Source organism: Chrysemys picta, chromosome 17 (assembly GCF_011386835.1).
Source record: "Chrysemys picta bellii isolate R12L10 chromosome 17, ASM1138683v2, whole genome shotgun sequence".
Lineage (NCBI taxonomy): Eukaryota > Metazoa > Chordata > Testudines > Emydidae > Chrysemys > Chrysemys picta.
The window spans coordinates 25246797-25272803 of record NC_088807.1 but is presented as its reverse complement, the minus strand read 5'-3'; the positions used below and the strand labels follow the sequence as shown (position 1 = coordinate 25272803).

Here is a 26007-nt window from a genome sequence, read left to right as displayed (position 1 = left end):
CACCTGGGTTCTCTCCCTGGCTCTGGGAGCGGAGTGGGGGCTGGTGGTTAGAGCAGGGGGCTGGGAGCCAGGACTCTTGGGTTCTCTCCCCAGCTCTGGGAGGGGAGTGGGGGCTGGTGGTTAGAGCAGGGAGGGCTGGGAGCCAGGACTCCTGGGTTCTCTCCCGGGCTCTGGGAGGGGAGTGGGGTTTAATGGTTAGAGCGGGGGGGGGGGAGGGCTGGGAGCCAGGACTCCTGGGTTCTCTCCCCAGCTCTGGGAGGGGAGTGGGGGCTGGTGGTTAGAGCAGGGGGGGCTGGGAGCCAGGACTCCTGGGTTATCTCCCTGGCTCTGGGAGGGGAGTGGGGTTTAATGGTTAGAGGGGGGGGGAGGGCTGGGAGCCAGGACTCCTGGGTTCTCTCCCCAGCTCTGGGAGGGGAGTGGGGGCTGGTGGTTAGAGCAGGGAGGGCTAGGAGCCAGGACTCCTGGGTTCTCTCCCTGGCTCTGGGAGGGGAGTGGGGTTTAATGGTTAGAGGGGGGGGCGGAGGGCTGGGAGCCAGGACTCCTGGGTTCTCTCCCCAGCTCTGGGAGGGGAGTGGGGGCTGGTGGTTAGAGCAGGGAGGGCTGGGAGCCAGGACTCCTGGGTTCTCTCCCTGGCTCCTGGTATGATCTCAAGCAGGATTCTCTGCCCCCACCCGCCACCTAATTGTTCTGCAACTGGCTACCGCTGCCCCGAGCCCACCCCCAGAAGTGGTTGCATCTGTTGCTGCTGCCTCATACTTGTGTGGGTCCCTGCTGCCCCCTGCGGGTGGGGATCCCTGCTCTGGGTGTGGATTTGTCGGGGGGGGGGCTGCGCTGGGTGGGTTGTTGGTTGCAGGTGTGGGGGGTAGTGCATAGGGGTGCTGTAGGGTGGGGGTTATGGGTGTGGTTGTGGGGGGCAGTGCATAGGGGTGCTGTAGGGTGGGGCTTGTGGGGGGGCTGTGCCGGGCGTGGGGGAGGTCATGCAGGGGAGGTTGGCAGTGTTGAGGGGAGTGTGGGAGTGAGGGAACAAAACAGGCCTGGTGGAGGAGGAGTGCGGGAGCGAGGGAAGGAGACAGGCCCAGTGGAGGAGGAGAGTGCGGGAATGGGACAGACCCGGTGGAGGAGGAGTGCGGGAGCGAGGGAAGGAGACAGGCCCAGTGGAGGAGGAGAGTGCGGGAATGCGACAGACCCGATGGAGGAGGAGGAGAGGGGTGTGGGAACGAAACAGGCCCAGTGGAGGAGGAGAGTGCGGGAATGGGACAGACCCGGTGGAGGAGGAGGAGGGGAGTGCGGGAACGAAACAGGCCTGGTGAAGGAGGAGTACCGGAGCGGGGCCGCACGGATCCCCAGGCCTGGTGCTCCCACCTGGCTCTGGTACTGCCCCTGTGGGGGACACCCCTACAGTGCACCAGCCCCCCCTTGGGCTCACAGTCTCCCTGGGGGGAGCCCCTTGGCTTCTCTGCCCCCTGGGACCAACCCTCAGTGCTGCCCCATCACGCCATGAGCCCCCCGCGGTGAGGCCCCCCCCGGAGGGAGATGCACCCCCCAAAGGGAGCCACCCCCACCCCCCAGCTTCCTGAATCTGGAGTGACTCTCGGCCTGTGTGAACGCAGGAGGCTTTATTCAGTGTCCGGCATACAGTGTCGACGGGAAAGGTACCAGCTGGAGCACAAAGGGGCCAAGGGGGGGGCCATCCCTGGTCGTTTATTGCCAGGTGGGAGATTTGGGGGCAGTGAGAGGGTTCGGGGGGCCCTGAACCCCCTCACTGCCCCCAAACCTCCCACTGTGCCTGACAGAGCCCCCCAAACCCTCCAGGGCTCCCCACGGAGCCCCCCCACAGGGCCCCGAACTCCCCATAGCCCCTCTCTGTGTCCCCCCACCCAGCATCAGGGCTGTGGAGCGGCAGGTAGGTGGTCTCCTGGCAACAGCCAATGGGAGGCGATGATGCAGCTGGATGGGGGGGGGGGGGGCTGAGGGGGGAGAGGCAGCTGCTGGGCCCTTTTGAGCCACAATTGGTGGAGGCAGTTGCCCTTCCCCCCACAGCCCAGACACACCCACCCAGGCTCAGAAGGGGGGGCTGGCTGGAGGGGACCCCAATGCATGACCCCCCCAAGGCTGAGAAAGGGGGCTGGCTGGAGAGGACCCCCCCAATACCTGACTCCCCCTCACACACTCCTCCCTCCGTCTCTCAGGCTCTCCCCCACCAGGGCCCACTTCGGGGCTGATGGCAGACGGATCCAACCCCCCACTGGGGCCAGGGACCCTCTGGCTTCGGCCTCATCTGGTCTTCCTCGGGCAGGCCCCGAATCTGGGAGTAAAATGTTTGGGCTTCAGTCCTAAATCTCCTGCCTCTGGGGCTCTGTCCAGAGCAGAGCGTCCCTACTGAGCCCCCGACCCACAGCACGGCGCCCCCCAGTGCCCAGCCCCGATTGCCGGGGAGAGCGCCCCCTACTGAGCCCCCCGACCCACAGCACGGCGCTCCCCAGCACCCGGTCCTGACTGCCAGGGGAGAGCGCCCCCTACTGAGCCCCCGACCCACAGCACAGCGCCCCCCAGTGCCCAGCCCCGATTGCTGGGGAGAGCGCCCCCTACTGAGCCCCCGACCCACAGCACAGCGCCCCCCAGTGCCCAGCCCCGATTGCTGGGGAGAGCGCCCCCCTACTGAGCCCCCCGACCCACAGCACGGCGCCCCCCAGTGCCCGGTCCTGACTGCTAGGGGAGAGTGCCCCCCTACTGAGCCCCCGACCCACAGCACGGCGCCCCCCAGTGCCCGGTCCTGACTGCTAGGGGAGAGCGCCCCCCCTACTGAGCCCCCGACCCACAGCACAGCGCCCCCCAGTGCCCAGCCCCGATTGCTGGGGAGAGCGCCCCCCTAATGAGCCCCCCGACCCACAGCACGGCGCCCCCCAGTGCCCGGTCCTGACTGCCAGGGGAGAGCGCCCCCTACTGAGCCCCCGACCCACAGCACAGCGCCCCCCAGTGCCCAGCCCCGATTGCTGGGAAGAGCGTCCCCTACTGAGCCCCCGACCCACAGCACAGCGCCCCCCAGTGCCCAGCCCCGATTGCTGGGGAGAGCGCCCCCTACTGAGCCCCCGACCCACAGCACGGCGCCCCCCAGCGCCCGGTCCTGACTGCCAGGGGAGAGCGCCCCCTACTGAGCCCCCGACCCACAGCACAGCGCCCCCCAGTGCCCGGTCCTGACTGCTAGGGGAGAGCGCCCCCTACTGAGCCCCCGACCCACAGCACGGCGCCCCCCAGCGCCCGGTCCTGACTGCCAGGGGAGAGCGCCCCCTACTGAGCCCCCGACCCACAGCACGGCGCCCCCCAGCGCCCGGTCCTGACTGCCAGGGGAAAGCACCCCCCGCCCAGCCCCCTAACCTGCTCCCCGCAGCACGGCACCCCCTAGCCTGGGGGCAGGGGCACACACACACGGAGACCACCACTCGGCCTTTACATCAAAATACCTGACGAGCCTTTATTTCATTAGTTAATTAATCAACACCAGACAGACAGACAAGGGGGGCGGGAAGCCGTTACTGAATGGACTGATAGAAGCGGGGGGAACCAGGGGGGTGGGGGGGGCAGAGCTAGGGTAGTGGGGGAAATGGGGGTTCAGAGCTGGGGGGGCAGAGCCCTGGGGACAATAGAGGGCTCGGAGCTGGGATATTGGGGGGCATAGCCCAGGGGGGGGAATAGGGATCTTGAAGCATGTCAGGGGTGAGCCATCACCCCAATGGGGGGGCAGTTGGCTTGTGGGGCAGAGATGTTGGGCCCAGTGATAAGCCGGCCTGTGGAGGGAGGGGTCATTGGGAGGCAGAGATTGGGGGGCTAGGAGCAAGGCAGCCCCTCCCCCGCACCCACAGCTGGCTACATTCAGAGACGGGCGGGGCGGAGGGGATGTAAGACCCCTCCCCCGCCGCATTAGCGCTCACTGGGCCTGGGGGGGGTCCCCATTACTCAGGCAGGTACCTCAGCAGGGGCTCCCCCCCATACGCCCCCCTCCGCCCCCCCACAGCCTCCTCCTCCTCCTCTGTCCTCTTGGCTCGCTGCAGCTGGGGTGCCCCCGCCTCGGGGCCCTCCCCGTCGCCTCCCAACCGCTTCACACGCAGCAGGGTGGGGGGTTCTTCCTCCAGCCCCCGGCGCAGGCGTCTGGGGTGGTGGTGGGGTCGCGTCTCGCCGCCCCCTGCAAGTATCCGGCCCACCAGGTACCTGCGAGCCAGAGGAAAAATGGAGCTAGAACCCAGGCGTCTGGGATCCCAGCCCTGCCCCCACTCTGATCCACTAGACCCTGCTCCCCTCCCGGAGACAGGGAGAGAACCCAGGAGTCCGGGCTCCCAGCCCCCCCCCCTGCTCTAACCACTAGACCCCACTCCCCTCCCAGAGCCAGGGAGAGAACCCAGGAGTCCTGGCTCCCAGCCCCCCCCGCTCTAACCTACCAGACCCCACTCCCCTCCCAGAGCTGGGGAGAGAACTCAGGAGTCCTGGCTCCCAGCCCCCCTGCTCTAACCACTAAACCCCACTCCCCTCCCAGAGCCGGGGAGAGAACCCCGGACCCCTACTGGGGCACATGGCCTTTTCCCTGTAGGGGGCGCTGGCTCCCATCTGGCCCCGGGGGGGATGGGACTGGCTGGCTCAGGGGGGCGGGGAATGGGGCCCGGGGCCCGGCCCTTCTCCAGGCACCTCAGCATCTCCGCATCCATCTCCCCCGGCTCCTCATCCCCCGGCTCGTCCTGGTGGCCCTCATAGGCCCCGTCCGTCCGGTAGCGGCTCAGCTGGGGTGGGGCCGGGGCCCGGGTCCTGGGGGGGGCACCCGCCCCTGTCTCATCATAATCGGGGTACGGGGCCCCCCTGGCCTGGTCCCACAGCTGCAGGAGGGAGGCCAGGGGGACTGATTCCTGGAGGAGGCGCTGGAGAGACAGGGCGGCCTGGGTCCCGTCCTGCCTCCAGCGGCCACCGGGGGGCACCTCCTGGAGCCACGGGGCGCCACCCGGCTCGTCCTCCCGCCACCGGCCCGCGGGGGGCGCCCCCAGCCTCTCTAGCGCCTGGGCCAGCAGCTCGTCCTGGGCCAGCGGCCCCAGCCGGGGGTAGTAGATCTCGTTGGCCAGCCCCATCTCCCCCTCGTAGGGAGCCCCCCGCAGGTCCCGTCGGAAACGCCGGGGGCCCCCGGCCGAGTCATGGGGCAGCGCCCCCCTGGGGCCGGCGGGAAGAGCCTGTGGGGAAAACACAGAGAGAAAGAGGTGGAGAGGTGAATGGATGGTACCCAATGTACCCAGCCCATTCCCAGCGAATCCAGGAGTCCTGGCTCCCAGTCCCCCCCCGCTCTAACCACCAGACCCTACTCCCCTCCCAGCGCTGGGGAGAGAACCCAGGAGTCCTGGCTCCCAGCACCCCCTGCTCTAACCACCAGACCCCACTTCCCTTCCGGAGCCAGGGAGAGAACCCAGGAGTCCTGGCTCCCAGCACCCCCTGCTCTAACCACCAGACCCCACTTCCCTTCCGGAGCCAGGGAGAGAACCCAGGAGTCCTGGCTCCCAGCCCCCCCTGCTCTAACCACCAGACCTCACTCTCCTCCCTGAGCCGGGGAGAGAACCCAGGAGTCCTGGCTCCCAGCGCCCCCTGCTCTAACCACCAGACCTCACTCTCCTCCCAGAGCCGGGGAGAGAACCCAGGAGTCCTGGCTCCCAGCGCCCCCTGCTCTAACCACCAGACCTCACTCTCCTCCCAGAGCCGGGGAGAGAACCCAGGAGTCCTGGCTCCCAGCCCCCCTGCTCTAACCACCAGACCCCACTCCCCTCCCAGAGCCGGGGAGAGAACCCAGGAGTCCTGGCTCCCAGCCCCTCCTGCTCTGACCCACCAGACCCCACTCTCCTCCCAGAGCTGGGGAGAGAACCCAGGAGTCCTGGCTCCCAGCCCCCCGCTCTAACCACCAGCCCCCACTCCCCTCCCAGAGCCAGGAGCACAGGACAGCTACCCACCTTTTCAGCTAATGGGGGGGAGGTCAGCAAATGGGGGGGGGGGGAGGTCTGGGAGGTGGTGGGGGAGGGGCATCTCTGCAGTGATCCCCCCACCCATGTGTCTGTGGCAGCCGGGATCTGCAGGCTGAGTCACCAGGAGTGCTGGGGGGGGCCTTGGCTGGCAGCTGGCTCTGGGGAGATGGGGAGGGGTTCGTGGGGGGGGGGGCACTGCCAGCCCCAGCCCCCAGGCATCATGGGCTGCCCGTTGTCTGTGGCTGGCGGGGCCCCTTCTCGTTCTTTCTGTCTCCCCCCCCTCCCCGCCCCCCGCTGCGCACAGCTCCTGTCTCCTGTCTGCTGCTGAAATGCGGCTGCTTCTGGGGCGGAGTGCGACAGACACAGAACCCCCCATCCCCCTCCGTCCTCCAGACCCGACATCCCCCTCAAGCTCCCATCCCCCGAGACCCCCAAACCCCGCCCATCCCCCTCAAACACCCCATCCATCTAGACTGCCACCCCCCAAACAACACCCATCCCCCCTACCCTCAAACACCCCCATCCCCTGAGACCCCCAAACACCCCATCCCCCTAGACCGCCACTCCCCCAAACACCCCCCATCCCCCACCCTCAAACACCCCCATCCCCCTCAAACACCCCGTCCCTCTAGACTGCCACCCCCAAACACCCCCATCCCCCGAGACCCCCAAACACACCCCATCCCCCAGACTTCCCATCCCCCTCAAGTACCCCATTCCCCGAGACCCCCATGCCCCAAACACCCCCATTCCCCTAGACCGCCACTCTCCCCAACACCCCCCATCCCCTGACACCCCCCGCCCCCCAACACCCCCATCTCTCATACCCCCACGCCCCAAACACCCCCATCCCCCTCGACCACCCCCCAACACCCCCATACCCCGAGACCCCCTAGGCCCCCAGACACCACCCACCCCCTTTATACACCCCACACCCACATCGATCCACCCAGCGCTACCGTCTCGACTGAGGGGGGAAACTCACAGCAGCCCCCCCACCTCCCCGGTCTCCTGCGCTGTGGGGGGTCGGGGTCTGGGCCTCAGTGGGGGTGGAGCAGCCCCGGAGATGGGGGGACCATCAGCCCCCCGCGACTTCCCTGGCTCCAGGTACATCCCCCCCCCACCGGGAGACCATAATAAGGAATGTGGGGGGGGGGAAGGGGCGTGGGGTTAGCGTAGGGGGATAAAGGGAGGGAAGATGAGGGGTGCGGGGAGGCGATGGAGAAGATGGGGGCGCAGGGGGAGGTGGGGCACAAGGCAGAGATGGGACGTTGGGGGTGCAGGGGGCGATGGGGAGAGATGGGGCGCAGGGGGGCGATGAGGCGATATGGGGGCGCAGGGGGGCGATGAGGGGATAGTGCGGGGGGGCAATGGGGAAAGATGGGGCGCCGGGGGGGCTATGGGAGAAATGGGGGCGCTGGAGGGGCGCTGGGGGCGCAGAGGGCAGGTGGGGAGAGATGGGGGCGCCGGGGGGGATGAGGGCGCAGGGGGGCGATGGGGCTCAGGGCTCGGGGGTCCCGGGTCCCCCCCCTACCTTCCCGGCGGCGGGGCCCAGCGCGCAGAGCAGGGCCGCCAGCATCAGGGTCGGAGCCATCGCGCAGGGACCGGACGGGACCGAACCGCGGGGAGGGGGAGACACGGACCGGCGCAGGGAGCAGCCGCTGCAGCGAAATCAGCCCCGCCCCAAGCCCCGCCCTCCCCGGATCCTCCCCCCTGCATCCAGCCCCCCCCCTGCATCCAGCCCCCCCGTCCCTCCTGCATCCAGCCCCCTGCATCCAGCCCCCTCCATCCTCCCGGGATCCTCCCCCCTGCATCCAGCCCCCCCCCCCTGCATCCAGCCCCCCGCAGCCCCCGGCATCCAGCCCCCCCGTCCCTCCTGCATCCAGCCCCCTGCATCCAGCCCCCTCCATCCTCCCGGGATCTTCCCCCCTGCATCCAGCCCCCCACCTTACTTCCAGCCCCCCCGTCCCCCCCTGCATCCAACCCCCACAGCTCCCGATATCCAGCCCCCCACCTTACATCCAGCCCCCTGCAGCCCCCGGCATCCAGCCCCCCCGTCTCTCCTGCATCCACCCCCCCCAGCCCCCGGCATCCATCCCCCCCCCATCCCCCCGGGATCCTCCCCCCTGCAGGGGCTGCAGGGTCGGGAGTGAGGGGCACCGGCAGGGCTGGGGGGGGCTGCGGGTCGGGAGTGAGGGGCCCAGGCAGGGCTGGGGGGGGCTGCGGGTCGGGAGTGAGGGGCACAGGCAGGGCTGGGGGGGCTGCGGGTCGGGAGTGAGGGGCACCGGCAGGGCTGAGGGGGCTGCGGGTCGGGAGTGAGGGGCGCCGGCGGGGCTGGGGGGGGCTGCGGGTCGGGAGTGAGGGGCACCGGCAGGGCTGGGGGGGGCTGCGGGTCGGGAGTGAGGGGCACCGGCAGGGCTGGGAGGGCTGCGGGTCGGGAGTGAGGGGCGCCGGCAGGGCTGGGGGGGGCATCTTGGTCCCTCTCTGGTAATTCATTTCTGCTTCCTGCAGCATCCATTGCCATGGAGACATAATTACTCATTTATGAAGGGGGGGGAGAGAAAGTGCATGATGGGATAGACCCAAGGTGGCCTGGAACTCACTCCCGCCCCCACCCCCATCCCATCCCGCCCGGTGCCCCTCACTCCCGACCCGCAGCCCCTGCCCCCCACAGCCCTGTCCCCTCATAGCTCTGCCGGTGCCCCTCACTCCCGACCCGCAGCCCCTGCCCCCCCACAGCCCGGCCCCCCTGCCCTGCCGGTGCCCCTCACTCCCGACCTGCAGCCCCTGCCCCCCCCACAGCCCGGCCCCCCTGCCCTGCCGGTGCCCCTCACTCCCGACCTGCAGCCCCTGCCCCCCCCACAGCCCGGCCCCCCTGCCCTGCCGGTGCCCCTCACTCCCGACCTGCAGCCCCTGCCCCCCCCCACAGCCCTGTCCCCCCATAGCTCTGCCGGTGCCCCTCACTCCCGACCCGCAGCCCCTGTTGCATTTGGCAAGCCTCCGCCCCCCCCCGCGGGTGTTGTGAGCTGTAAATACAGGGAGCCGCCACGCCAGCAGCCGGCGGACGAGCCCTGGGGGAGGCTGCATCTCACTGTCTGCTCAGGGGGATGAATTAGTTATGGCAGAATCCATTAGTGCCCATTTCGTCCCTGCCGCCTTTCCTGGTTCCCGGCCCAGGCCCCTACGACCAGCAGGCCTCAGCTGCCGAGCTGAGAGAGTCCAGGGCAGCGCTGAGATGCAGCCACCTCTGGGGCGGGGCAGCCGGGGAACAGCCACACATAACGCCATAGGGGGATGGCTTGCCCAGCACTGAGATGCAGCCACCTCTGGGGTGGAGCAGCTGAGCACCAAAACCGGGGAATGGTTGGGAAGTAGGAGAAGGGTTGGATTATCACCCCCCTTGCCAGGGTCTCTCTCAGCTGTTGTGCTGGGAGGGGAGAGATTGGAATTTCCGTGTCACTCAAAGCAGGACAGAGCAAGTGTGTGAGATGGATGGATGGGGTGTCAGGAAGGGGTGTTGGGATGGATGGATGGGGTGTCGGGAAGGATGGAAGGATGGATGGGGGTCAGGATGGGGTGTCGGGATGGATGGAAGGATGGATGGGGGTCAGGATGGAGTGTTGGATGTATAGAAGGATGGATGGATTGATGGGATGGATGGGGTGTCAGGATGGGGTGTTGGATGAATGGATGGATGGACGGGTAGTGGGATGGATGGATGGATGGATGGATGGATGGATGGGGTGTTGGAATGGATGGATGGGGTGTCAGGATGGATAGAAGGATGGATGAGGTGTCAGGATGGGGTGTCGGGAAGGATGGATGAATGGATGGGGTGTTGGGATGGATGGAAGGATGGATGGGGTTTTGGATGGATGTATGGATGGATGGATGGATGGATGGGGTGTTGGGATGGACGGATGGGGTGTCGGGAAGGATGGATGGATGGGGTGTTGGGATGGGGTATTGGGATGGATGGAAGGATGGATGGGGTGTCGGGAAGGATGGATGGGGTTTCGGATGGATGGATGGATGTGGTGCCTGGGGATCGATGGGGTGTCTGGGGATCGATGGGGTGTTAGATGGATGGATGGGTGTTGGATGGATGTGGTGTCTGGGGATTGATGGGGTGTTGGATCGATGGGGTGTCTGGGGATGGATGTGGTGCCTGGGGATGGATGTGGTGCCTGGGGATCGATGGGGTGTTGGATCGATGGGGTGTCTGGGGATGGATGTGGTGCCTGGGGATGGATGTGGTGCCTGGGGATCGATGGGGTGTTGGATCGATGGGGTGTCTGGGGATGGATGTGGTGTCTGGGGATGGATGGTGTGTCTGGGGATGCCGCGAGGGCGATAGAAGGGGGTGGATGGGGTAACAGGAGGGAGAAGGCGGCGGTTCTGACCCAGGACCCCCCCCCCCCCGCACCGGAGACAGGGACTGTAACGGTGCAGCAGACGGGTGAAAACAGCCCCCGGCTCCCCCACCCGCGCTGAGGTAAGGGATGGACCCAGGGGTGGGGCAGGTTGTGTGACCTGGGGTGGGGGGTCCTGGGGCTGTCTGTGTGTATCACATGTGGGTTTTGTCCGTGTCGTTGCGTGTACGTAGGACATCTGTGCCTATGTGTATCTATCTTGCTGGGTGCACATTTGTGGGTGTGATTGGGGGTATCTAATTTGTGGGAAACGAAGGGGACACGGGGTCTTTCCCCCACAAAGCCGGGGGTAAAAACCCAGGCGTCCTGGCTCGCCCCCCATCCCTGTTGTTTATCTTCCCGGCCCTGCGAGCTGATTATATTCCCGCGGGGGTTGGAGATTTATGGGTCTGTTTTTTCCACCTCTGCTGCCCTCTGCTTTGAACCCAGTTGTCCGGGCGGGGAAATCAGGAAGCCAAGGCCCAGCGGCTGCCTCACCTCTGACGCCCCGACTTTCATCTCCTGCCAGCCCCAGTACCTGCTGTGCTGGGACGTCCCCCTCCCCCTAGCCACACAGAGCAGGACTCCTGGGTTCTCTCCCAAGCTCTAACAGGGGAGTGGGGTTTGGTGGGACTTGGGGGGGAGGGTCTGGGAGCCAGAACTCCTGGGTTCTCTCCCTGGTTTTGGGAGGGTAGTGGGGGCTACTGGGTTAGAGCAGGGGGGGCTGGGAACCAGGACTCCTGGGTTCTCTCCCTGGCTCTTAGAGGGGAGTGGGGGCTAGGGGTTAGAGCAGGGGGTCTGGGAGCCAGGACTCCTGGGTTCTCTCCCTGGCTCTTAGAGTGGAGTGGGGGCTAGGGGTTAGAGCAGGGGGTCTGGGAGCCAGGACTCCTAGGTTCTCTCCCTGGCTCTGGGAGGGGAGCTGGGTCTAGTGGTTAGAGCTGGGCGGTTGGGAGTCCAGGCTCCCAGCAGCAGCCCCCCCACCCCACTCTAACCACTAGCTCCCCCTCCCCACTTGTCTGCAGGGAGGGGTCACTCTGATGCGTCCGGTCATTCACTGGCTCCTTTCCCACTTTCCACTCACCCAGCCAGAAGCCAAAACCCAGACAGGCCCAAGGCTGGGCGAGCAGGGGGTGCGGGTCGGGATTGAGGGGCACTGGCAGAGCCGTGGTGGGGGGACAGGGCTGGGGGTGCAGAGGGCTGCGGGTCGGGCTTGAGGGGCACTGGCAGAGCTGTGTGGGGTGAGTTCTCTAACCATTACACCTGCTGTTCCTACCCTCGGGGCCCTGATGTCTGCGGGCAGCCCAGTCCCCCCTGACGGTCGTGGGGCGGATGCACTATCGAAGGGCGTCTCGGGAGACCCACGCAGATTCTCCACGTCGGAGAGTAAGTGCCCTGTCTCATTGCAGCTCCTGAACGCATAACGATAATTCATCTGGTGCTGAGATGCAGCCACCTCTGGGGTGGGTCAGCTGGGGAACAGCTGCATATAACGCTGCACAGGGATGGCTTGTGCGGCATGGAGATGCAGCCGGCTCTGGGGCAGGGCAGCTGGGGAGGCGCCGCACAGCTGTTGACAGTGTCTGGTTGCTCCCAGGGGATGTGGATTGTCCCAGCCGGAGATCTCTGCCTGGGGAAGAGGTTCGTCCCAGCGAGGAGACATCGCTAATTCTCCCGCCCCTGACCACTGAGAAAGCAGGGAGAGGTATGAGGGAGTGGGGTCTAGTGGTTAGAGCAAGGGGGGCTGGGACCCAGGACTCCTGGGTTCTCTCCCTGGCTCTGGGAAGGGGTGGGGTCTGGTGGGGTAGATCGGGAGGGGCACAGGGGGGGGGGGGCTGGGAGCCAGGACTCCTGGGTTCCATCTCTGCTGTCCCCTCTGCTTTCAGACTCCACACCCCCGCCCTCGGGGGGCCCTGCGGTCACCTGCTGCCCTGAGCGCTGGAGGGACAAGCAGCGTCTGGGCTCCACCGCGTCTGTCTGCAGCCACCAGAGCTGTAAATCCACCGCCTCGCACATCCAGGAGGTGGCTGGGGATGGTGAGTGCGGGGCTGGGCTGGGCTGGGAGGGGCTGCGGGTCGGGAGTGAGGGGCACCGGCAGAGTTGGGGGGGGCAGGGGCTGCGGGTCGGGAGTGAGGGGCACTGGCAGGGCTGGGGGGGGGCAGGGTCTGCAGGTCGGGAGTGAGGGGCACCGGCAGAGTTGGGGGGGGCAGGGTCTGCAGGTCGGGAGTGAGGGGCACCGGCAGAGCTGGGGGGGAGGCAGGGCTGGGCTAGCGGGAGGCTGTGGGTCCGGAGTGAGGGGCCCTGGCAGAGCTGGGGGGGGGACCCAGGGCCGGGCTGGCAGGGGCTGCGGGTCGGGAGTGAGGGGCACCGGCAGGGCTTTGGGGGGAGAGGGCTGGGCTAGCGGGGGCTGTGGGTCGGGTGTGAGGGGCACCGGCAGAGCTGGGGGGGGGCAGGGCTGGGCTAGCAGGGGGCTGTGGGTCGGGAGTGAGGGGCACCGACAGGGCTTTGGGGGGAGAGGGCTGGGCTAGCTGGGGGCTGTGGGTCGGGAGTGAGGGGCACCGGCAGGGCTATGGGGGGCAGGGCCGGGCTAGCAGGGGGCTGTGGGTCGGGAGTGAGGGGCACCGGCAGGGCTATGGGGGGCAGGGCTGGGCTAGCGGGGGCTGTGGGTCGGGAGTGAGGGGCACCGGCAGGGCTATGGGGGGCAGGGCTGGGCTAGCGGGGGCTGTGGGTCGGGAGTGAGGGGCACTGGCAGCGCTGGGGCGGGGGAGGGGAGCCCACGGTTGGGTTCTGGTTGCCAGTTTCGCCGAGTTGAGCATTAATTCAGGATCCGCCCCAGGTGCCTCTGGGAGCTCGTTAACGCAATTATTATTATGTCCATTTCCGCCCAGATAGAAAAACAAACAGCCTCTGCAAGTGGGCTGGGCTGGGCTGGGAGCCAGGACTCCTGGGTTCTCTCCCCAGCTCTGGGAGGGGAGTGAGGGCTGGTGGTTAGAGCAGGGGGCCTGGGAGCCAGGACTCCTGGGTTCTCTCCCCGGCTCTGGGAGGGGAGTGGGGGCTGGTGGTTAGAGCAGGGGGGGCTGGGAGCCAGGACTCCTGGGTTCTCTCCTGGCTGTGGGAGGGGAGTGAGGTCTCGTGGTTAGAGCAGGGGGGGCTGGGCACCAGGACTCCTGGGTTCTCTCCCCAGCTCTGGGACGGGAGTGGGGTCTGGTGGTTAGAGCAGGGGGGGTGGGAGCCAGGACACCTGGGTTCTCTCCCCAGCTCTGGGACGGGAGTGGGGTCTAGGGGTTGTGGGTGGCCTGGGATCCCGGACTCCTGGGTTCACTCTTCGGCTTCGCTCACCCTCTGCCCCCTCTTTCTCTCCCCCAGACCGCTGCGCTCACTGTGCCCTGGCCTGCCTGTTCTGCGAGTTCCTGGCGCTCTGCTCCCTGGCGCTGGACGGCCTGGGCTGCGGGGCGCTGTGCCTGGCGGGGGGCTGCTGCACCAGGGGGGACCCCCCGGGTCAGGGCTGCGGGGGAGGCAGCTGCCCCTGCGGAGGGGGGTGCGGGCTCCTCCAGGACTGCTGTGACTCCGCGGACTGCCTGGAAATCTGCCTGGAGTGCTGCTCCATCTGCTTCCCCGGCTGACCCAGGGGCTGGAGCTCACCCCCCAACCCCAGCCCCTCACAATCCCACCCCATTCCTGGCTCTCTACGGGCTGAGCCCCGCCCCATCCAACCCAGCCGGTGATGTCATTGGATGGACCGAGCCACGCCCCGTGCAGCGTGATGTCACCCAGTGGCCCAAGCCACACCTCCACTTATGATGTCATCTAATAGGACGAGAGCCATTGGATGCTCACCGGGGACGTCCTCACCATGCAAGAAGCCCCACTCATCTTACTGGGGCCTCATCAGAGGTGGTAAGCCACGCCCCCATTGGTGGTGATGTCCCTGGGTGATAAAGCCACACCCCATTGGTGGTGACATCACTGAGTGGAAAAAGCCACACCCTATTGGTGACATCACTGTGTGGAACAAGTCACACCCTATCTACTGTGATGTCATCAAAGGTGTCTAGGCAGAGTGACACCATCAAATAGCCCCAGCAAGGGGCGGGTCCTACAGGAAGCCACGCCTCATTAATTGTGACATCACATGCACCACACCACACCTCTATGCAGTGATGTCATTGAATGCGTGGGTGTGGCTGCCAGAGCTCCGCCTCCTCTGCTGTGATGTCATCAAATGGACTCAGATGTCACAAGGGGAAAGGGTATTAACCCCATGGGTGCCGTCCCCGGCTCTAACGGTGCCCCACACTCCCGACCCGCAGCCCCTGCTAGCCCAGCCCTGCCCCCCCCCAGCTCTGCCAGTGCCCCACACTCCCGACCCACAGCCCCTGCTAGCCCAGCCCTGGGCTCCCCTTCCCCACTTCACTTATGAGCCGGCTAAAGGTGGGTGCCGTGTCTCCCAGGAGGAGGGTAATCGGGGCTGGGTTGGGGCGGACTCCCTCCGGAGAGCTGGGGTCCCGGTTCTACCCTTCTCACCCCCACGGAGACGGGAGGACGCCGTGGCCCCCAAAACCAGCCCCCCCCCCCGGCCTCAAAGAGCAGCAGGCAAAGGGGGAGCCGCCCCCATGTTCGTTCTCTTTTAAATAAATCGCATGAGCTCTTTAAGCCGACCTCATTTTTTTGCGGGGGGCGGAGAGGGGGTGTTGGGCTAGAACTCCCAGCATGCACCGTTCCTGATTCCCCCCCCCCCCAACTTGCTATAAATTCCTGCAATTGGCTCCCCAAGGAACCACACATCCCAGCATGCACTGCACCTGATCCTCCCCAGGGAACCACACATCCCAGTATGCACTGCGCCGCATCGTGCCCCCCTCACCCCAGGGAACTACAAATCCCAGCATGCATTGCCCTTGCTGGGAGGGGGGGGGTCTCCCGAAGCACGACTGTGTCTATCCCAGCATGCACTGCTGCTCCAGGAGCCCAGGGTACTGCAATGCCTTGCATATGCAGGGCCCTAGGTCACATGACCCATGGAGACTACAATTCCCACAATGCAGTGCTGCAATAAGACTTTCCCTCACTGCTGTCCTGCAATGCGCATGCGCCGATCGAATGAGTTCTCACCCCCCCGCGTGCGCAATAGGGGAAAACCTCACGCGCTCAGGCTTGCTGCGCAGGCGCAGTGAAAGCGGGCCGGTCTCTGCGCAGGCGCACTGAAGAAAACCCGCCGCCGTCAGCCCAGCTCTGTTCCCCACAGTCCGCAGCTCCTGCCCCCCCCCGGCCCGACTCCTTCCCCCCAACGCCGGCGCCGCCCTAGCTTCCGCTTCCGGCTTGGGAAAGAACCACTTCCGGTTCGGCGCCGTCTCTCCGGGCGGGTTCGGTCGCGTCCGGCGCGGTAAGCAGCGGTCGGGCAAGGAAGGTTGTGCGCCTGCGCCGCCGCGGGGAGGGGGGGAGCACGTTCCAACCGCCGCAGGCACGTGCCCGTGCTGCGCGTGCGCCGTCGCTTCATCCTGTGCGGTGCCCGAACGTTGGGCCTCAGGGCGCATGCGCAGAGGCGAGCCCAATTAAGGTGGGTCCTACAATAACAGATCAAGTTGGATGGGGCTGGGTGTGAAGGTGTTTGCCAGTGATGTATTATTGTAGGCCCTACAATAATATATACGTATTCATTTGGGGGGTACAATAATATGTGGCTATTTATGTAGGTCCTACAGTAATATTTGGTTTATTCCTGGTGGAGATGGATTCAGCACCTTGGGACAACACAACTGACTTGTTGTAGGACCTACAATAACATATCCATAATTCACCAGGACTCGATCAATCTACCAATTAACGCAGGGCCTACAATCACACATATGTAATTAATTTAGCTCCAGTGACAATATACATATTCACGGAGGGCCGACAATCATGTATCCTTAATGCAGAACCTGTGTCAACCTATTTCATTAACGCAGGGCCTAGAATAATATGCTGCTACTTAATTTGGATCCGGAAAATAAATGATATGAAAGGAATTGCAAGGTGATTGCGGGAGGGAGCAGTACCAGTCAACAGAGACCCCTCACCTTGGATACGTTTCTTAGGACAAAGGTATAGAGAAAAGCAAAGAGGATAACACCACAGATAAGGTGGCAAAAACGACAGGGTGAAGCTGAAAAGGCCTTTAGGGTGTGGTTATGGAGAGGAGAGGTCGGCACCACGTGTGGAAGAAGTGGATAAATCGGGGGATTTTATAGTGACAAGTGGTGGGTGAATCAAAAGGGAAAGCTTCACTCCCAAAGAAACTTGGCGGTGGGGTGAGGAAGTACAAGAAGGGTTAAAAGATAACGGGGAAAAGTTTAAATCTGTCGAAAGAGTAGGAGGAGGCATACAAGAATGTAGTTGCAAAAGCAAAGGACGGTGAGGAACTTTATGCACGACTTGGAACACAGGAAGGGGAAAAAGAAGCGTATCAACGGGCAAAAGGACAGGACAAGCACCAAAAATATATAGAAAGTGAGGTTCAGGTTCATCAAAGATGAAACTGGTGGGCAGTCCCATACAGGATTTTGAACAAATGCAGAAAGGCTGGGAGAGCCCTCCCACTTCAAAAAGCACCGATCCCTTTCTTGTTCAATTTCGTCCTGAATGCCCTCACATCAAGATTGGCTGTTTTTCTAAAAGATCGACTCTAGGAATTATTTCGGGGAAGTTTTGTGGCCTGGGTTATACAATACATTTACAACTATTATTTAAGGACAGTCTCTAAGCCGCATTTTTCTTACTTTGCTTATCTGTAAATTTTGCTTATTATCGATGGAAATATTTTTTCGTCCGTTGGTGGGTGTCTGGTAAAATCGATGTTTACTAAGATTTACTGTTTAAAGAAAACTCTATTCCTTCCATGCCTAAAGATAGTCTAGAAGAGGATCTTGATGACTATCTGGAGAGACATACTGGAGAATCATGGGCTCAAAATAAACATGTGATTTCAATAGTGTGGACGCGCAAGAATTAGCCTTGAAGCTAGATGGGCAGGCAGTACCGAAAATGTAAAGTTTCAAGTATCTTGAGTTCCAGAATCCGGGAAAATGGGGAAATAGAGGACTAAATTAGAGCTAGAATAATAAATACCTGGCTCAGACGGAGAGAAGTGGTGCGGTACGTATCAGGAAGATACTGATAAAATTAAAAGGGCAAGTGTAGAAAACGGTGCTCCGTCCCGTGTTAATGCACCGCGCAACAAAGAAACGCGAGGAAAGTATCGGTTCTGCAGAAACGCGCACATTGAGGTGGATGAGTGGCGGAAACAAGAAGGCCCATGCGAGGGATGTGTATGTCGGAGACATACTCAAAGTAACCCCCATAAAGGAAACAATTGGTCACAAAAGCGCAGGCTGGACAATTATGTGGGTAAGAGAGTCCAGAAGATCAAGACTGATGGAAAAAGCCAGAGAGGCCAACCCAAGAAGAAGTAATAGCCTGATAGAAGATACGAATTGAACGGAGCAGTCTGGAGGGAGAGGACTCATACAGCGAAGTCTGTTTAGATAAGGAAGACGACTTAATTTGAGGCTTGTATCAATGAATCATTTAAAGTAGGGCCTACTATAACAGATCCACATCGACCCGGCTTCTTTGTCAGTACGCCTGTTATTTAGGATTGCAGCGTTTTGATTTTTGTCGGTAAATGTCGATTTCACCACCCACATCGACGGAAAAATATTTCCAGCGATAATAGTCTAAATTCCCGGCTAGGCAAAGTAAGAGAAATCCTGCTTGAGACCTGATTCAGGATATTGACTTTATATGCTGGATAGCCGAGGAAGAATTGCTCCTCCCTGATTTCGACAAAATATACACGGGCCAGAAGTATGTTGTTAAACTTATTGCAAACGAGTTGGTCACCAACTGCGAAACAGACTGGTGACAATGCGGCTGGCATTTGTATGTTCTGACCTGTTGACAACTTGTAACAAGTATAAAGTTTTAACTTTTGGAATCTCGGCATCTCCCGGCATTAAGCAATTGTCTCACCCGGCCCATGATTTCCTGCAACTGCAAAAGTCTAAATTGATAAAAATAAAATGCGTGAAGACCATCATTTTGGGAACCTGTGAATATTAAAATGGATGAAACCAGAAAAAAGCGCTTAAAAATAGATGTCGATATTATCCATTGAAATTATACTAAGAAGACTATTTCTGCCAAGCCTCCCATTATTGTAGGGCCTACAGAAATTTGGTCCACTGCCACTGTACCTATTAAGGTAGGTGCCTCTGGTGTCCGAGGGTCACGCTACAAGCAGCCTACCTCAGTTTCCCTTTTTCAACTAGTCAAAACTTCAGCCAGGTTTTTCTTGGTTAGAAATACTCCTCCTTGGGTTTGTGACGGGTTGGACCCCCTGGGATGTCACCCAGTGTGCGGGGACACCACTGAGTCTACCTGTTCTGCCAGCCTGGCCCCCTTTTACCTGTCTTGCTGAGCCAGACTCTTCAAACCTCCTCTCACACACCCACAGGCTGGGCCCAGGTCTTTCCCCCTGTAGTCATCTTGGGTGGGGTAGCCGGGGAGAACTGACTTTGTTTCCCTAGTGTGACCCCCCGTTGCTTACGGTGGAAATTACAAGACGTCCCAGGGAATGGTTTAGTATCAGGTGATAGGATCACGGCGTTCGTGAGGCAGGGGCAGTACCGAGGAGCTTTTCACAGTCCGTTGTCCTCGCTGACGGGCCATCCGCCTGTCCGGCTTTTCCGTCCGTGTACCTGAAGTGTGAGCAGGGGGCGTCACCCAAACCAGCAGAGTTGAAATACAGATACAGAGTCCATATTCCCAACTTCGGATACAGACATTTGAGTCCTGGGCCATTAAAACTATTTTGAAAGGGCCTCCGATAATATATCTACGTTCATTTAGGTCCAGGGCCATTATACCTGTTAGTGTAGGACCTACAGTAATATGTCCATGTTCATTTAGAACCTGTGTTAATATATCTATTAATGTAGGGCCTACAGTAATAGATCCGTAATTAATTTGGCTCCAGTGCCCACAGACCTATTATTGTAGGGCCTACAGTAATGTGTCTCAGCCAATTCCGTCTTAACAACACAAAAGTCTTTTAGTTAAGAATGACCCGGGTGCCAAGCTGGGAAGGGTGGGTAACTGGCCCTCATCCTTTGCCCTCCAGGCCCGGGGGGTCAGAGCCGAAATGGGGCGCTCGTCGAAGGACAAGCGGGACATCTACTACCGCCTGGCGAAGGAGGAGGGCTGGCGGGCCCGCAGCGCCTTCAAACTCCTGCAGCTGGACGAGGAGTTCCAGCTGTTTGAGGGTAAACCGGGAACCGGCCCCAGCCCCCGCCCGCAGCTCCTTCTATTAGGTGTATTACGGTAGCCCCCATCTGTTGTACCGGGTGCTGCACAAAGCCCGTGGGAGATTGGGGTCCCATTGTGCTGCCCAGTCTCTTGGGAGAGAACCCAGGCGTCCTGGCTCCCAGCCCCCCCTGCTCTAACCCACCAGACCCCACTCCCCTCCCAGAGCTGGGGGGAGAACCCAGGAGTCCTGGCTCCCAGCCCCCCCTGCTCTAACCCACCAGACGCCACTCCCCTCCCAGAGCTGGGGGGAGAACCCAGGCGTCCTGGCTCCCAGCCCCCCTGCTCTAACCCACCAGACCCCACTCCCCTCCCAGAGCCGGGGGGAGAACCCAGGCGTCCCGGCTCCCAGCCCCCCCCCCCCTGCTCTAACCCACCAGACCCCACTCCCCTCCCAGAGCCGGGGGGAGAACCCAGGCGTCCCGGCTCCCAGCCCCCTGCTCTAACCCACCAGCCCCCACTGCCCTCCCAGAGCCGGGGGGAGAACCCAGGCGTCCCGGCTCCCAGCCCCCCCCCCCATTCTCTCCCTGCAGGGGTGCGCCGGGCGGTGGATCTCTGTGCTGCCCCAGGCAGCTGGAGCCAGGTTCTGAGCAGAAAGCTGAAGTGAGTGTGTGTGTTGGGGGGGGAAGGAGGGGCTGGAGGTGAAGGGAGGATGGGTGGCAGGGGGTGGGGCAGGGTAGCAGGGGGTGATAGGGGGTAGATGGGGGAATGGGACGGGGGTGGGACTGGGGGATTGGAAGGGTAAAGGCAGGGTGGGGAGGGGCGCAGTGGTGTGGAGGGATAGGACGGGGGCTGGAAGGGGCAGAGGAGGCAGTAGAGAAGAAGGGGGTGGGACGGGGTGAGGGGAGATGGGGCAGGAGGGAGTGGGGTGGGGCAGAAGGGGGTGGGATGGGGTGGGGGGAGATGGGGCAGGAGGGAGTGGGGTGGGGCAGAAGGGGCGGGGGGAGGTGGGAGGGGAGAGGGGGTGGGACTGGGCTGTAGCAGCGGGTGGGAGGGGGAAGGCCCCCCCCAGGCTGTCTCTCACCCCCTCCCATATCTGCCCCAGGGGCGGTGCTGGGGAGGGCCCTGACGCCGTGAAGATCGTCGCAGTCGATCTCCAGGCCATGGCTCCGCTCCCGGGGGTTGTCCAGATCCAGGGGGACATCACCAAGGTATGTGGGGGCCCCCTCCCCCCGATCCGAGTCCGTCCGTCTCGACCCGTAACCCGGCCCGTCTGTCCCCCGCCAGGTCTCCACCGCGCAGGAGATCATCCAGCACTTTGAAGGGCAGCCGGCCGACCTGGTGGTCTGTGACGGGGCCCCCGACGGTGAGTGGGAGCAGCGCCTCCAGGCGGGAGGGGGGCTGGAGGCCCCTCGCTGGCGCCCCCTCGAGGGCGCCGTGTGGGATAGGACTGGGCCCCACTGAGCCCCCTCTCCCCTCCTGACTTGCAGTGACCGGCCTTCACGATATCGACGAATACATCCAGGCGCAGCTGCTGCTAGCGGTGAGTACCCCGCCCGGCCGCAAGGGGGCGCCCCCTGCCGAGCCCCGTTCCCCGCAGCACGGCACCCCCTGTCAGGTGATTCCATTCCCCAATCCTCCTCCACAGTTTCAATCGCTACCTGTCCCAAATGGCTGTTCCCGAGCTTCCCCGACCCAGAGGTGGCTGCATCTCAGCGCCGGGTGAGCCGTCCCCATGCGGCGTTATGTGTGGCTGTTCCCCAGCTGCCCCACCCCAGAGGTGGCTGCATCTCAGCGCCGGGTGAGCCATCCCCATGCGGCGTAATGTGTGGCTGTTCCCCAGCTGCCCCACCCCAGAGGTGGCTGCATCTCAGTGCCAAGAGAGTTTTCCCTTTTTTATTAAGGATTTTGGCATTTGTTGATAATTTCTCCTTCTCATTCCAGGCTCTGAACATCACGACCCACGTGCTGAATAAAGGAGGCACCTTCGTGGCCAAGGTAAATATTAGGCCCTCTAAGAAGCCCCGGGGTCCTAGCTGAAGGGGTAACAGCCACAAGGGGGTGGCTCACCTGGGGCTGAGATGCAGCCACCTCTGGGGTGGGGCGGCTGGGGAGCAGCAACCTCTAGCTGTAGACATGTCTCTGGACAATTGGAGTTGTAACTGAGGGAGTTAAGGGTGTGATGCCAGGGGGCAACATACTGGTGGGGGGCTGGGCAGGGGTGCTCTCCCCTGGCAGTCAGGGCCGGGCACTGGGGACGCCGTTGGCACCGTCCCTGCACTGCCCCCTGCTGGCCTGTCACCCTGTCCCCACCTCCCTGCCCTAGATCTTCCGGGGGAAGGACGTGACGCTTCTCTACTCCCAGCTCCGCATCTTCTTTCCCGACGTCACCTGCGCCAAACCCCGGAGCAGCCGAAACTCCAGCATCGGTGAGGGCAGAACCGGGCGCCCCAGGGGGGTTGCAGAAGGGGGCAGATCTGGGGGTTGGGAAGGTATCCGGGGTGTCCGGACTGTGACAGATCCGTCTGGGGGTCCTGCACAGGGACCCAGCTGTTCTGTCTCCGGGCGGGTTAAGAGGCAGGGATCTGTTTGATGTTGGGGGGCACACGCAGATCCTTTTATCTAGCACCCCCTCCTCAGAGCTGGCAGCACTGCCCAGCACCTGGGCTCGGTGCCAACCCCACACGCTCCCTGGAGCTTGCTTGCTCCATGCCCAACATTAGAGACAGACACACTTTGCCTGAAGCCCCACACATCAGTGATCAGCAGGGGGCGCTCTCCCCTGGCAGGCAGGGCTGGGCAGTAATGGGCACTGTGGGGCGGGGGGCTCAGCGGGGGGCGCTCTCCCCTGGCAGGCAGGGCTGGGCAGTAATGGGCACCGTGGGGCGGGGGACTCAGCGGGGGGCGCTCTCCCCTGGCAGTCAGGGCTGGGCAGTAATGGGCACCGTGGGGCGGGGGGCTCAGCGGGGGGCGCTCTCCCCTGGCAGGCAGGGCTGGGCAGTAATGGGCACCGTGGGGCGGGGGGCTCAGCGGGGGGCGCTCTCCCCTGGCAGGCAGGGCTGGGCAGTAATGGGCACCGTGGGGCGGGGGGCTCAGCGGGGGGCGCTCTCCCCTGGCAGGCAGGGCTGGGCAGTAATGGGCACCGTGGGGCACGGGGCTCAGCGGGGGGCGCTCTCCCCTGGCAGGCAGGGCTGGGCAGTAATGGGCACCGTGGGGCGGGGGGCTCAGCGGGGGGCGCTCTCCCCTGGCAGTCAGGGCTGGGCAGTAATGGGCACCGTGGGGCGGGGGGCTCAGCGGGGGGCGCTCTCCCCTGGCAGGCAGGGCTGGGCAGTAATGGGCACCGTGGGGCGGGGGGCTCAGCGGGGGGCGCTCTCCCCTGGCAGGCAGGGCTGGGCAGTAATGGGCACCGTGGGGCGGGGGGCTCAGCGGGGGGCGCTCTCCCCTGGCAGGCAGGGCTGGGCAGTAATGGGCACCGTGGGGCGGGGGGCTCAGCGGGGGGCGCTCTCCTCTGGCAGGCAGGGCTGGGCAGTAATGGGCACCGTGGGGCGGGGGGCTCAGCGGGGGGCGCTCTCCTCTGGCAGGCAGGGCTGGGCAGTAATGGGCACCGTGGGGCGGGGGGCTCAGCGGAGGGCGCTCTCCCCTGGCAGGCAGGGCTGGGCAGTAATGGGCACCGTGGGGCGGGGGGCTCAGCGGGGGGCGCTCTCCCCTGGCAGGCAGGGCTGGGCAGTAATGGGCACCGTGGGGCGGGGGGCTCAGCGGGGGGCGCTCTCCCCTGGCAGTCAGGGCTGGGCAGTAATGGGCACCGTGGGGAGGGGGGCTCAGCGGAGGGGCGCTCTCCCCTGGCAGGCAGGGCTGGGCAGTAATGGGCACCGTGGGGTGGGGGGCTCAGTGGGGGGCGCTCTCCCCTGGCAGGCAGGGCTGGGCAGTAATGGGCACTGTGAGGCGGGGGGCTCAGCGGGGGGCGCTCTCCCCTGGCAGTCAGGGCCGGGCGCTAGGGGGCCAAGCAAACAGGTATCACATTCTGTGCCTCACCTGGCTACACTGGGTCCCATCAACCTGAGATGCCCAAATCTGTTCTGTCTCGTCTCCTGTCGGGCTCCCCCTTGCCAGCCTCGCCCGGTGCCCCCGGCCCTTGCCAAGGGGATCTGCACCGGGGCAAAGCTACACCCTGGCTCAGTGCTCGGCTGGTCTCTGGAGCGATTCCCTCTTGCTGGGCGGGTGTTTAACATCGACGCCCTTTGCCACCCGCCACTTGGCGAAGGGCTGGGAACCCAGCTCGGGGGGCAGTGCCTGCCGCACGGGGTTTGCGTCCGCTCCAGGCACCCCGGCTCGCAGCACCCCCCTAACCACATCTCTCCCGCCTCCAGAGGCCTTCGTTGTCTGCCGGGGGTACTGCCCGCCCGAGGGCTACGTGCCGAATATGTCCAACCCCCTGCTGGACCATTGCTACGGTAAGGTGCTGGGCTGCAGAGAGTGGGGGCTCGGGGGCACCGTGCTGCGGGGCGCAGGGCTCAGCTCTCCCCTGGCAGGCGGGGCTGGGGGGCACGGTGCCGGGGGGAACGGGGCTCAGCGGGGGGCGCTCTCCCCGGGCAGGCGGGGCTGGGGGGCACCGTGCCGGGGGGAACGGGGCTCAGCGGGGGGCGCTCTCCCCTGGCAGGCGGGGCTGGGGGGCACGGTGCCGGGGGGAACGGGGCTCAGCGGGGGGCGCTCTCCCCTGGCAGGCGGGGCTGGGGGGCACCGTGCCGGGGGGAACGGGGCTCAGCTGGGGGCGCTCTCCCCGGGCAGGCGGGGCTGGGGGGCACCGTGCCGGGGGGAACGGGGCTCAGCTGGGGGCGCTCTCCCCTGGCAGGCGGGGCTGGGGGGCACGGTGCCGGGGGGAACGGGGCTCAGCAGGGGGCGCTCTCCCCGGGCAGGCGGGGCTGGGGGGCACCGTGCCGGGGGGAACGGGGCTCAGCGGGGGGCGCTCTCCCCTGGCAGGCGGGGCTGGGGGGCACCGTGCCGGGGGCAACGGGGCTCAGCAGGGGGCGCTCTCCCCTGGCAGGCGGGGCTGGGGGGCACCGTGCCGGGGGGAACGGGGCTCAGCTGGGGGCGCTCTCCCCTGGCAGGCGGGGCTGGGGGGCACCGTGCCGGGGGGAACGGGGCTCAGCAGGGGGCACTCTCCCCGGGCAGGCGGGGCTGGGGGGCACCGTGCCGGGGGGAACGGGGCTCAGCAGGGGGCGCTCTCCCCTGGCAGGCGGGGCTGGGGGGCACCGTGCCGGGGGGAACGGGGCTCAGCAGGGGGCGCTCTCCCCTGGCAGGCGGGGCTGGGGGGCACCGTGCCGGGGGGAACGGGGCTCAGCTGGGGGCGCTCTCCCCTGGCAGGCGGGGCTGGGGGGCACCGTGCCGGGGGGAACGGGGCTCAGCTGGGGGCGCTCTCCCCTGGCAGGCAGGGACGGCTCTTGCTCACATCTGTCCCTTTCCAGATGTGGATTTTAACCAGCTGGAAGGTCCCAACAGAGTCATTGTCCCGTTCTTGGCCTGTGGGGATCTGAGCGCCTACGACTCGGACAGGACGTATCCCCTCCAGGTGAGACTGCAGGGATGGGGGCAGGATCCTGGCGGGGAATCGGGAGGGGATCCCGGAATTGGGGGGGCCAGGCGGGGTGGGGAATCGCAGGCTGGGGGGGATGGGGGTGGGATCCCGGCAGTGGGGGGGGGGCGGGCATGCTGGCACCCCCTACTCCTATATCTCTCTCTCTCTCTCGCCCCCGCTGCAGCTGGCCCCAGGGAAGGAATACAGCTATGTGCCCCCCACCCAGCCCCCCATCCGTCCCCCCTACCAGGAAGCCTGCTTCTTGAAGAGGAACAACCTATTGGCTAAGGAGCCCGAGCCGTCCCCATTGGAGGAGGCTGGCCCCGCCCCCTCGTACGGGTCAGCGCCGGAACCTCAGGGCTGCCCTCCGGAGGCAGCTGTTGAAAATGTCCTGGCGTCTCTGTCCATGTCACCGTAGCGTGTGTGTGTGTGTGTGTGTGTGTGTGTGTGAGAGTGTGTGTGCGTGTGCGTGTTTGTGTGTGTCCGTCCCTCTCTGCCAGGGATGAGCCCTGCTCTGAGTCTGTGAAAAGAGCATTTTAATTTAACCCTTTGTGGCCAGTTTTGCAGGGGGTTCTGCCTGCTCCCCCTCCCCCCATGGCCTCTGTTTTAATAAAGACTCGCAGAGATGTCATCAGTGGATGCCTTTCAACCCCAGCCCTGAATCACCTGGGCAATCTTCCCCTTCAGGGATATCATGAAGCAGGAAGTTCCACTGGTTAACGGCGGCAGCATCTTCCCTTGGTTAAGGGCCCAGCCGTTG

General features: G+C 64.4%; 3 protein-coding genes across 5 annotated transcripts; 2 read left to right on the top strand and 1 right to left on the bottom strand.

The window, feature by feature from the left end:
- Nucleotides 1-3446: 3446 nt before the first annotated feature.
- On the bottom strand, nucleotides 3447-7677 carry PCSK1N (proprotein convertase subtilisin/kexin type 1 inhibitor). The gene is made up of 3 exons (XM_065571603.1): nucleotides 7519-7677; nucleotides 4678-5207; nucleotides 3447-4206 (listed from the first exon to the last, which is right to left on the bottom strand). The coding sequence occupies exons 1-3, from the start codon at nucleotides 7576-7578 to the stop codon at nucleotides 3951-3953; spliced, it is 846 nt and encodes a 281-aa protein (XP_065427675.1). The 5' UTR covers nucleotides 7579-7677; the 3' UTR covers nucleotides 3447-3950.
- Nucleotides 7678-10864: 3187 nt separating this feature from the next.
- LOC112060677 (myoD family inhibitor-like) lies at nucleotides 10865-15040 on the top strand. 2 transcript variants are annotated; one of them, XM_042845788.2, is made up of 4 exons: nucleotides 10865-11779; nucleotides 11991-12098; nucleotides 12280-12429; nucleotides 13760-15040. In XM_042845788.2, exons 1-4 carry the CDS (start codon nucleotides 11683-11685, stop codon nucleotides 14014-14016), a joined length of 612 nt encoding a protein of 203 aa, XP_042701722.2. In that variant the 5' UTR covers nucleotides 10865-11682; the 3' UTR covers nucleotides 14017-15040. The 2 variants fall into 2 exon arrangements, with proteins under 2 accessions (XP_042701722.2, XP_023967974.2); XM_024112206.3 differs by lacking the exon at nucleotides 11991-12098.
- A 499-nt stretch (nucleotides 15041-15539) lies between these two features.
- On the top strand, nucleotides 15540-25878 carry FTSJ1 (FtsJ RNA 2'-O-methyltransferase 1). Of its 2 annotated transcripts, none has more exons than XM_065571601.1 (11): nucleotides 15540-15950; nucleotides 19554-19695; nucleotides 20269-20338; nucleotides 20781-20886; nucleotides 20963-21041; nucleotides 21166-21218; nucleotides 21620-21673; nucleotides 22002-22104; nucleotides 24043-24126; nucleotides 25138-25241; nucleotides 25432-25878. In XM_065571601.1, exons 2-11 carry the CDS (start codon nucleotides 19575-19577, stop codon nucleotides 25663-25665), a joined length of 1008 nt encoding a protein of 335 aa, XP_065427673.1. In that variant the 5' UTR covers nucleotides 15540-15950; nucleotides 19554-19574; the 3' UTR covers nucleotides 25666-25878. The 2 variants fall into 2 exon arrangements, with proteins under 2 accessions (XP_065427673.1, XP_065427672.1); XM_065571600.1 differs by having other exon boundaries at nucleotides 15541-15776.
- Nucleotides 25879-26007: the final 129 nt, after the last annotated feature.

Bases quoted from the DNA above. Each gene is read 5' to 3' on its own strand.
- PCSK1N (XM_065571603.1), bottom strand. From the start codon at position 7,578: ATGGCTCCGACCCTGATGCTGGCGGCCCTGCTCTGCGCGCTGGGCCCC. The intron at 5,208-7,518 runs GTAGGGGGGGGA...TTTTCCCCACAG, and splicing joins TGGGCCCCGCCGCCGGGAAG to GCTCTTCCCGCCGGCCCCAG. The intron at 4,207-4,677 runs GTGCCTGGAGAA...TCTGGCTCGCAG, and splicing joins ATGGATGCGGAGATGCTGAG to GTACCTGGTGGGCCGGATAC.
- FTSJ1 (XM_065571601.1), top strand. From the start codon at position 19,575: ATGGGGCGCTCGTCGAAGGACAAGCGGGACATCTACTACCGCCTGGCG. The intron at 20,887-20,962 runs GTATGTGGGGGC...GTCCCCCGCCAG, and splicing joins TCCAGGGGGACATCACCAAG to GTCTCCACCGCGCAGGAGAT. The intron at 21,219-21,619 runs GTGAGTACCCCG...TTCTCATTCCAG, and splicing joins AGGCGCAGCTGCTGCTAGCG to GCTCTGAACATCACGACCCA.
- LOC112060677 (XM_042845788.2), top strand. From the start codon at position 11,683: ATGTCTGCGGGCAGCCCAGTCCCCCCTGACGGTCGTGGGGCGGATGCA. The intron at 11,780-11,990 runs GTAAGTGCCCTG...GGTTGCTCCCAG, and splicing joins CAGATTCTCCACGTCGGAGA to GGGATGTGGATTGTCCCAGC. The intron at 12,099-12,279 runs GTATGAGGGAGT...CTCTGCTTTCAG, and splicing joins CACTGAGAAAGCAGGGAGAG to ACTCCACACCCCCGCCCTCG.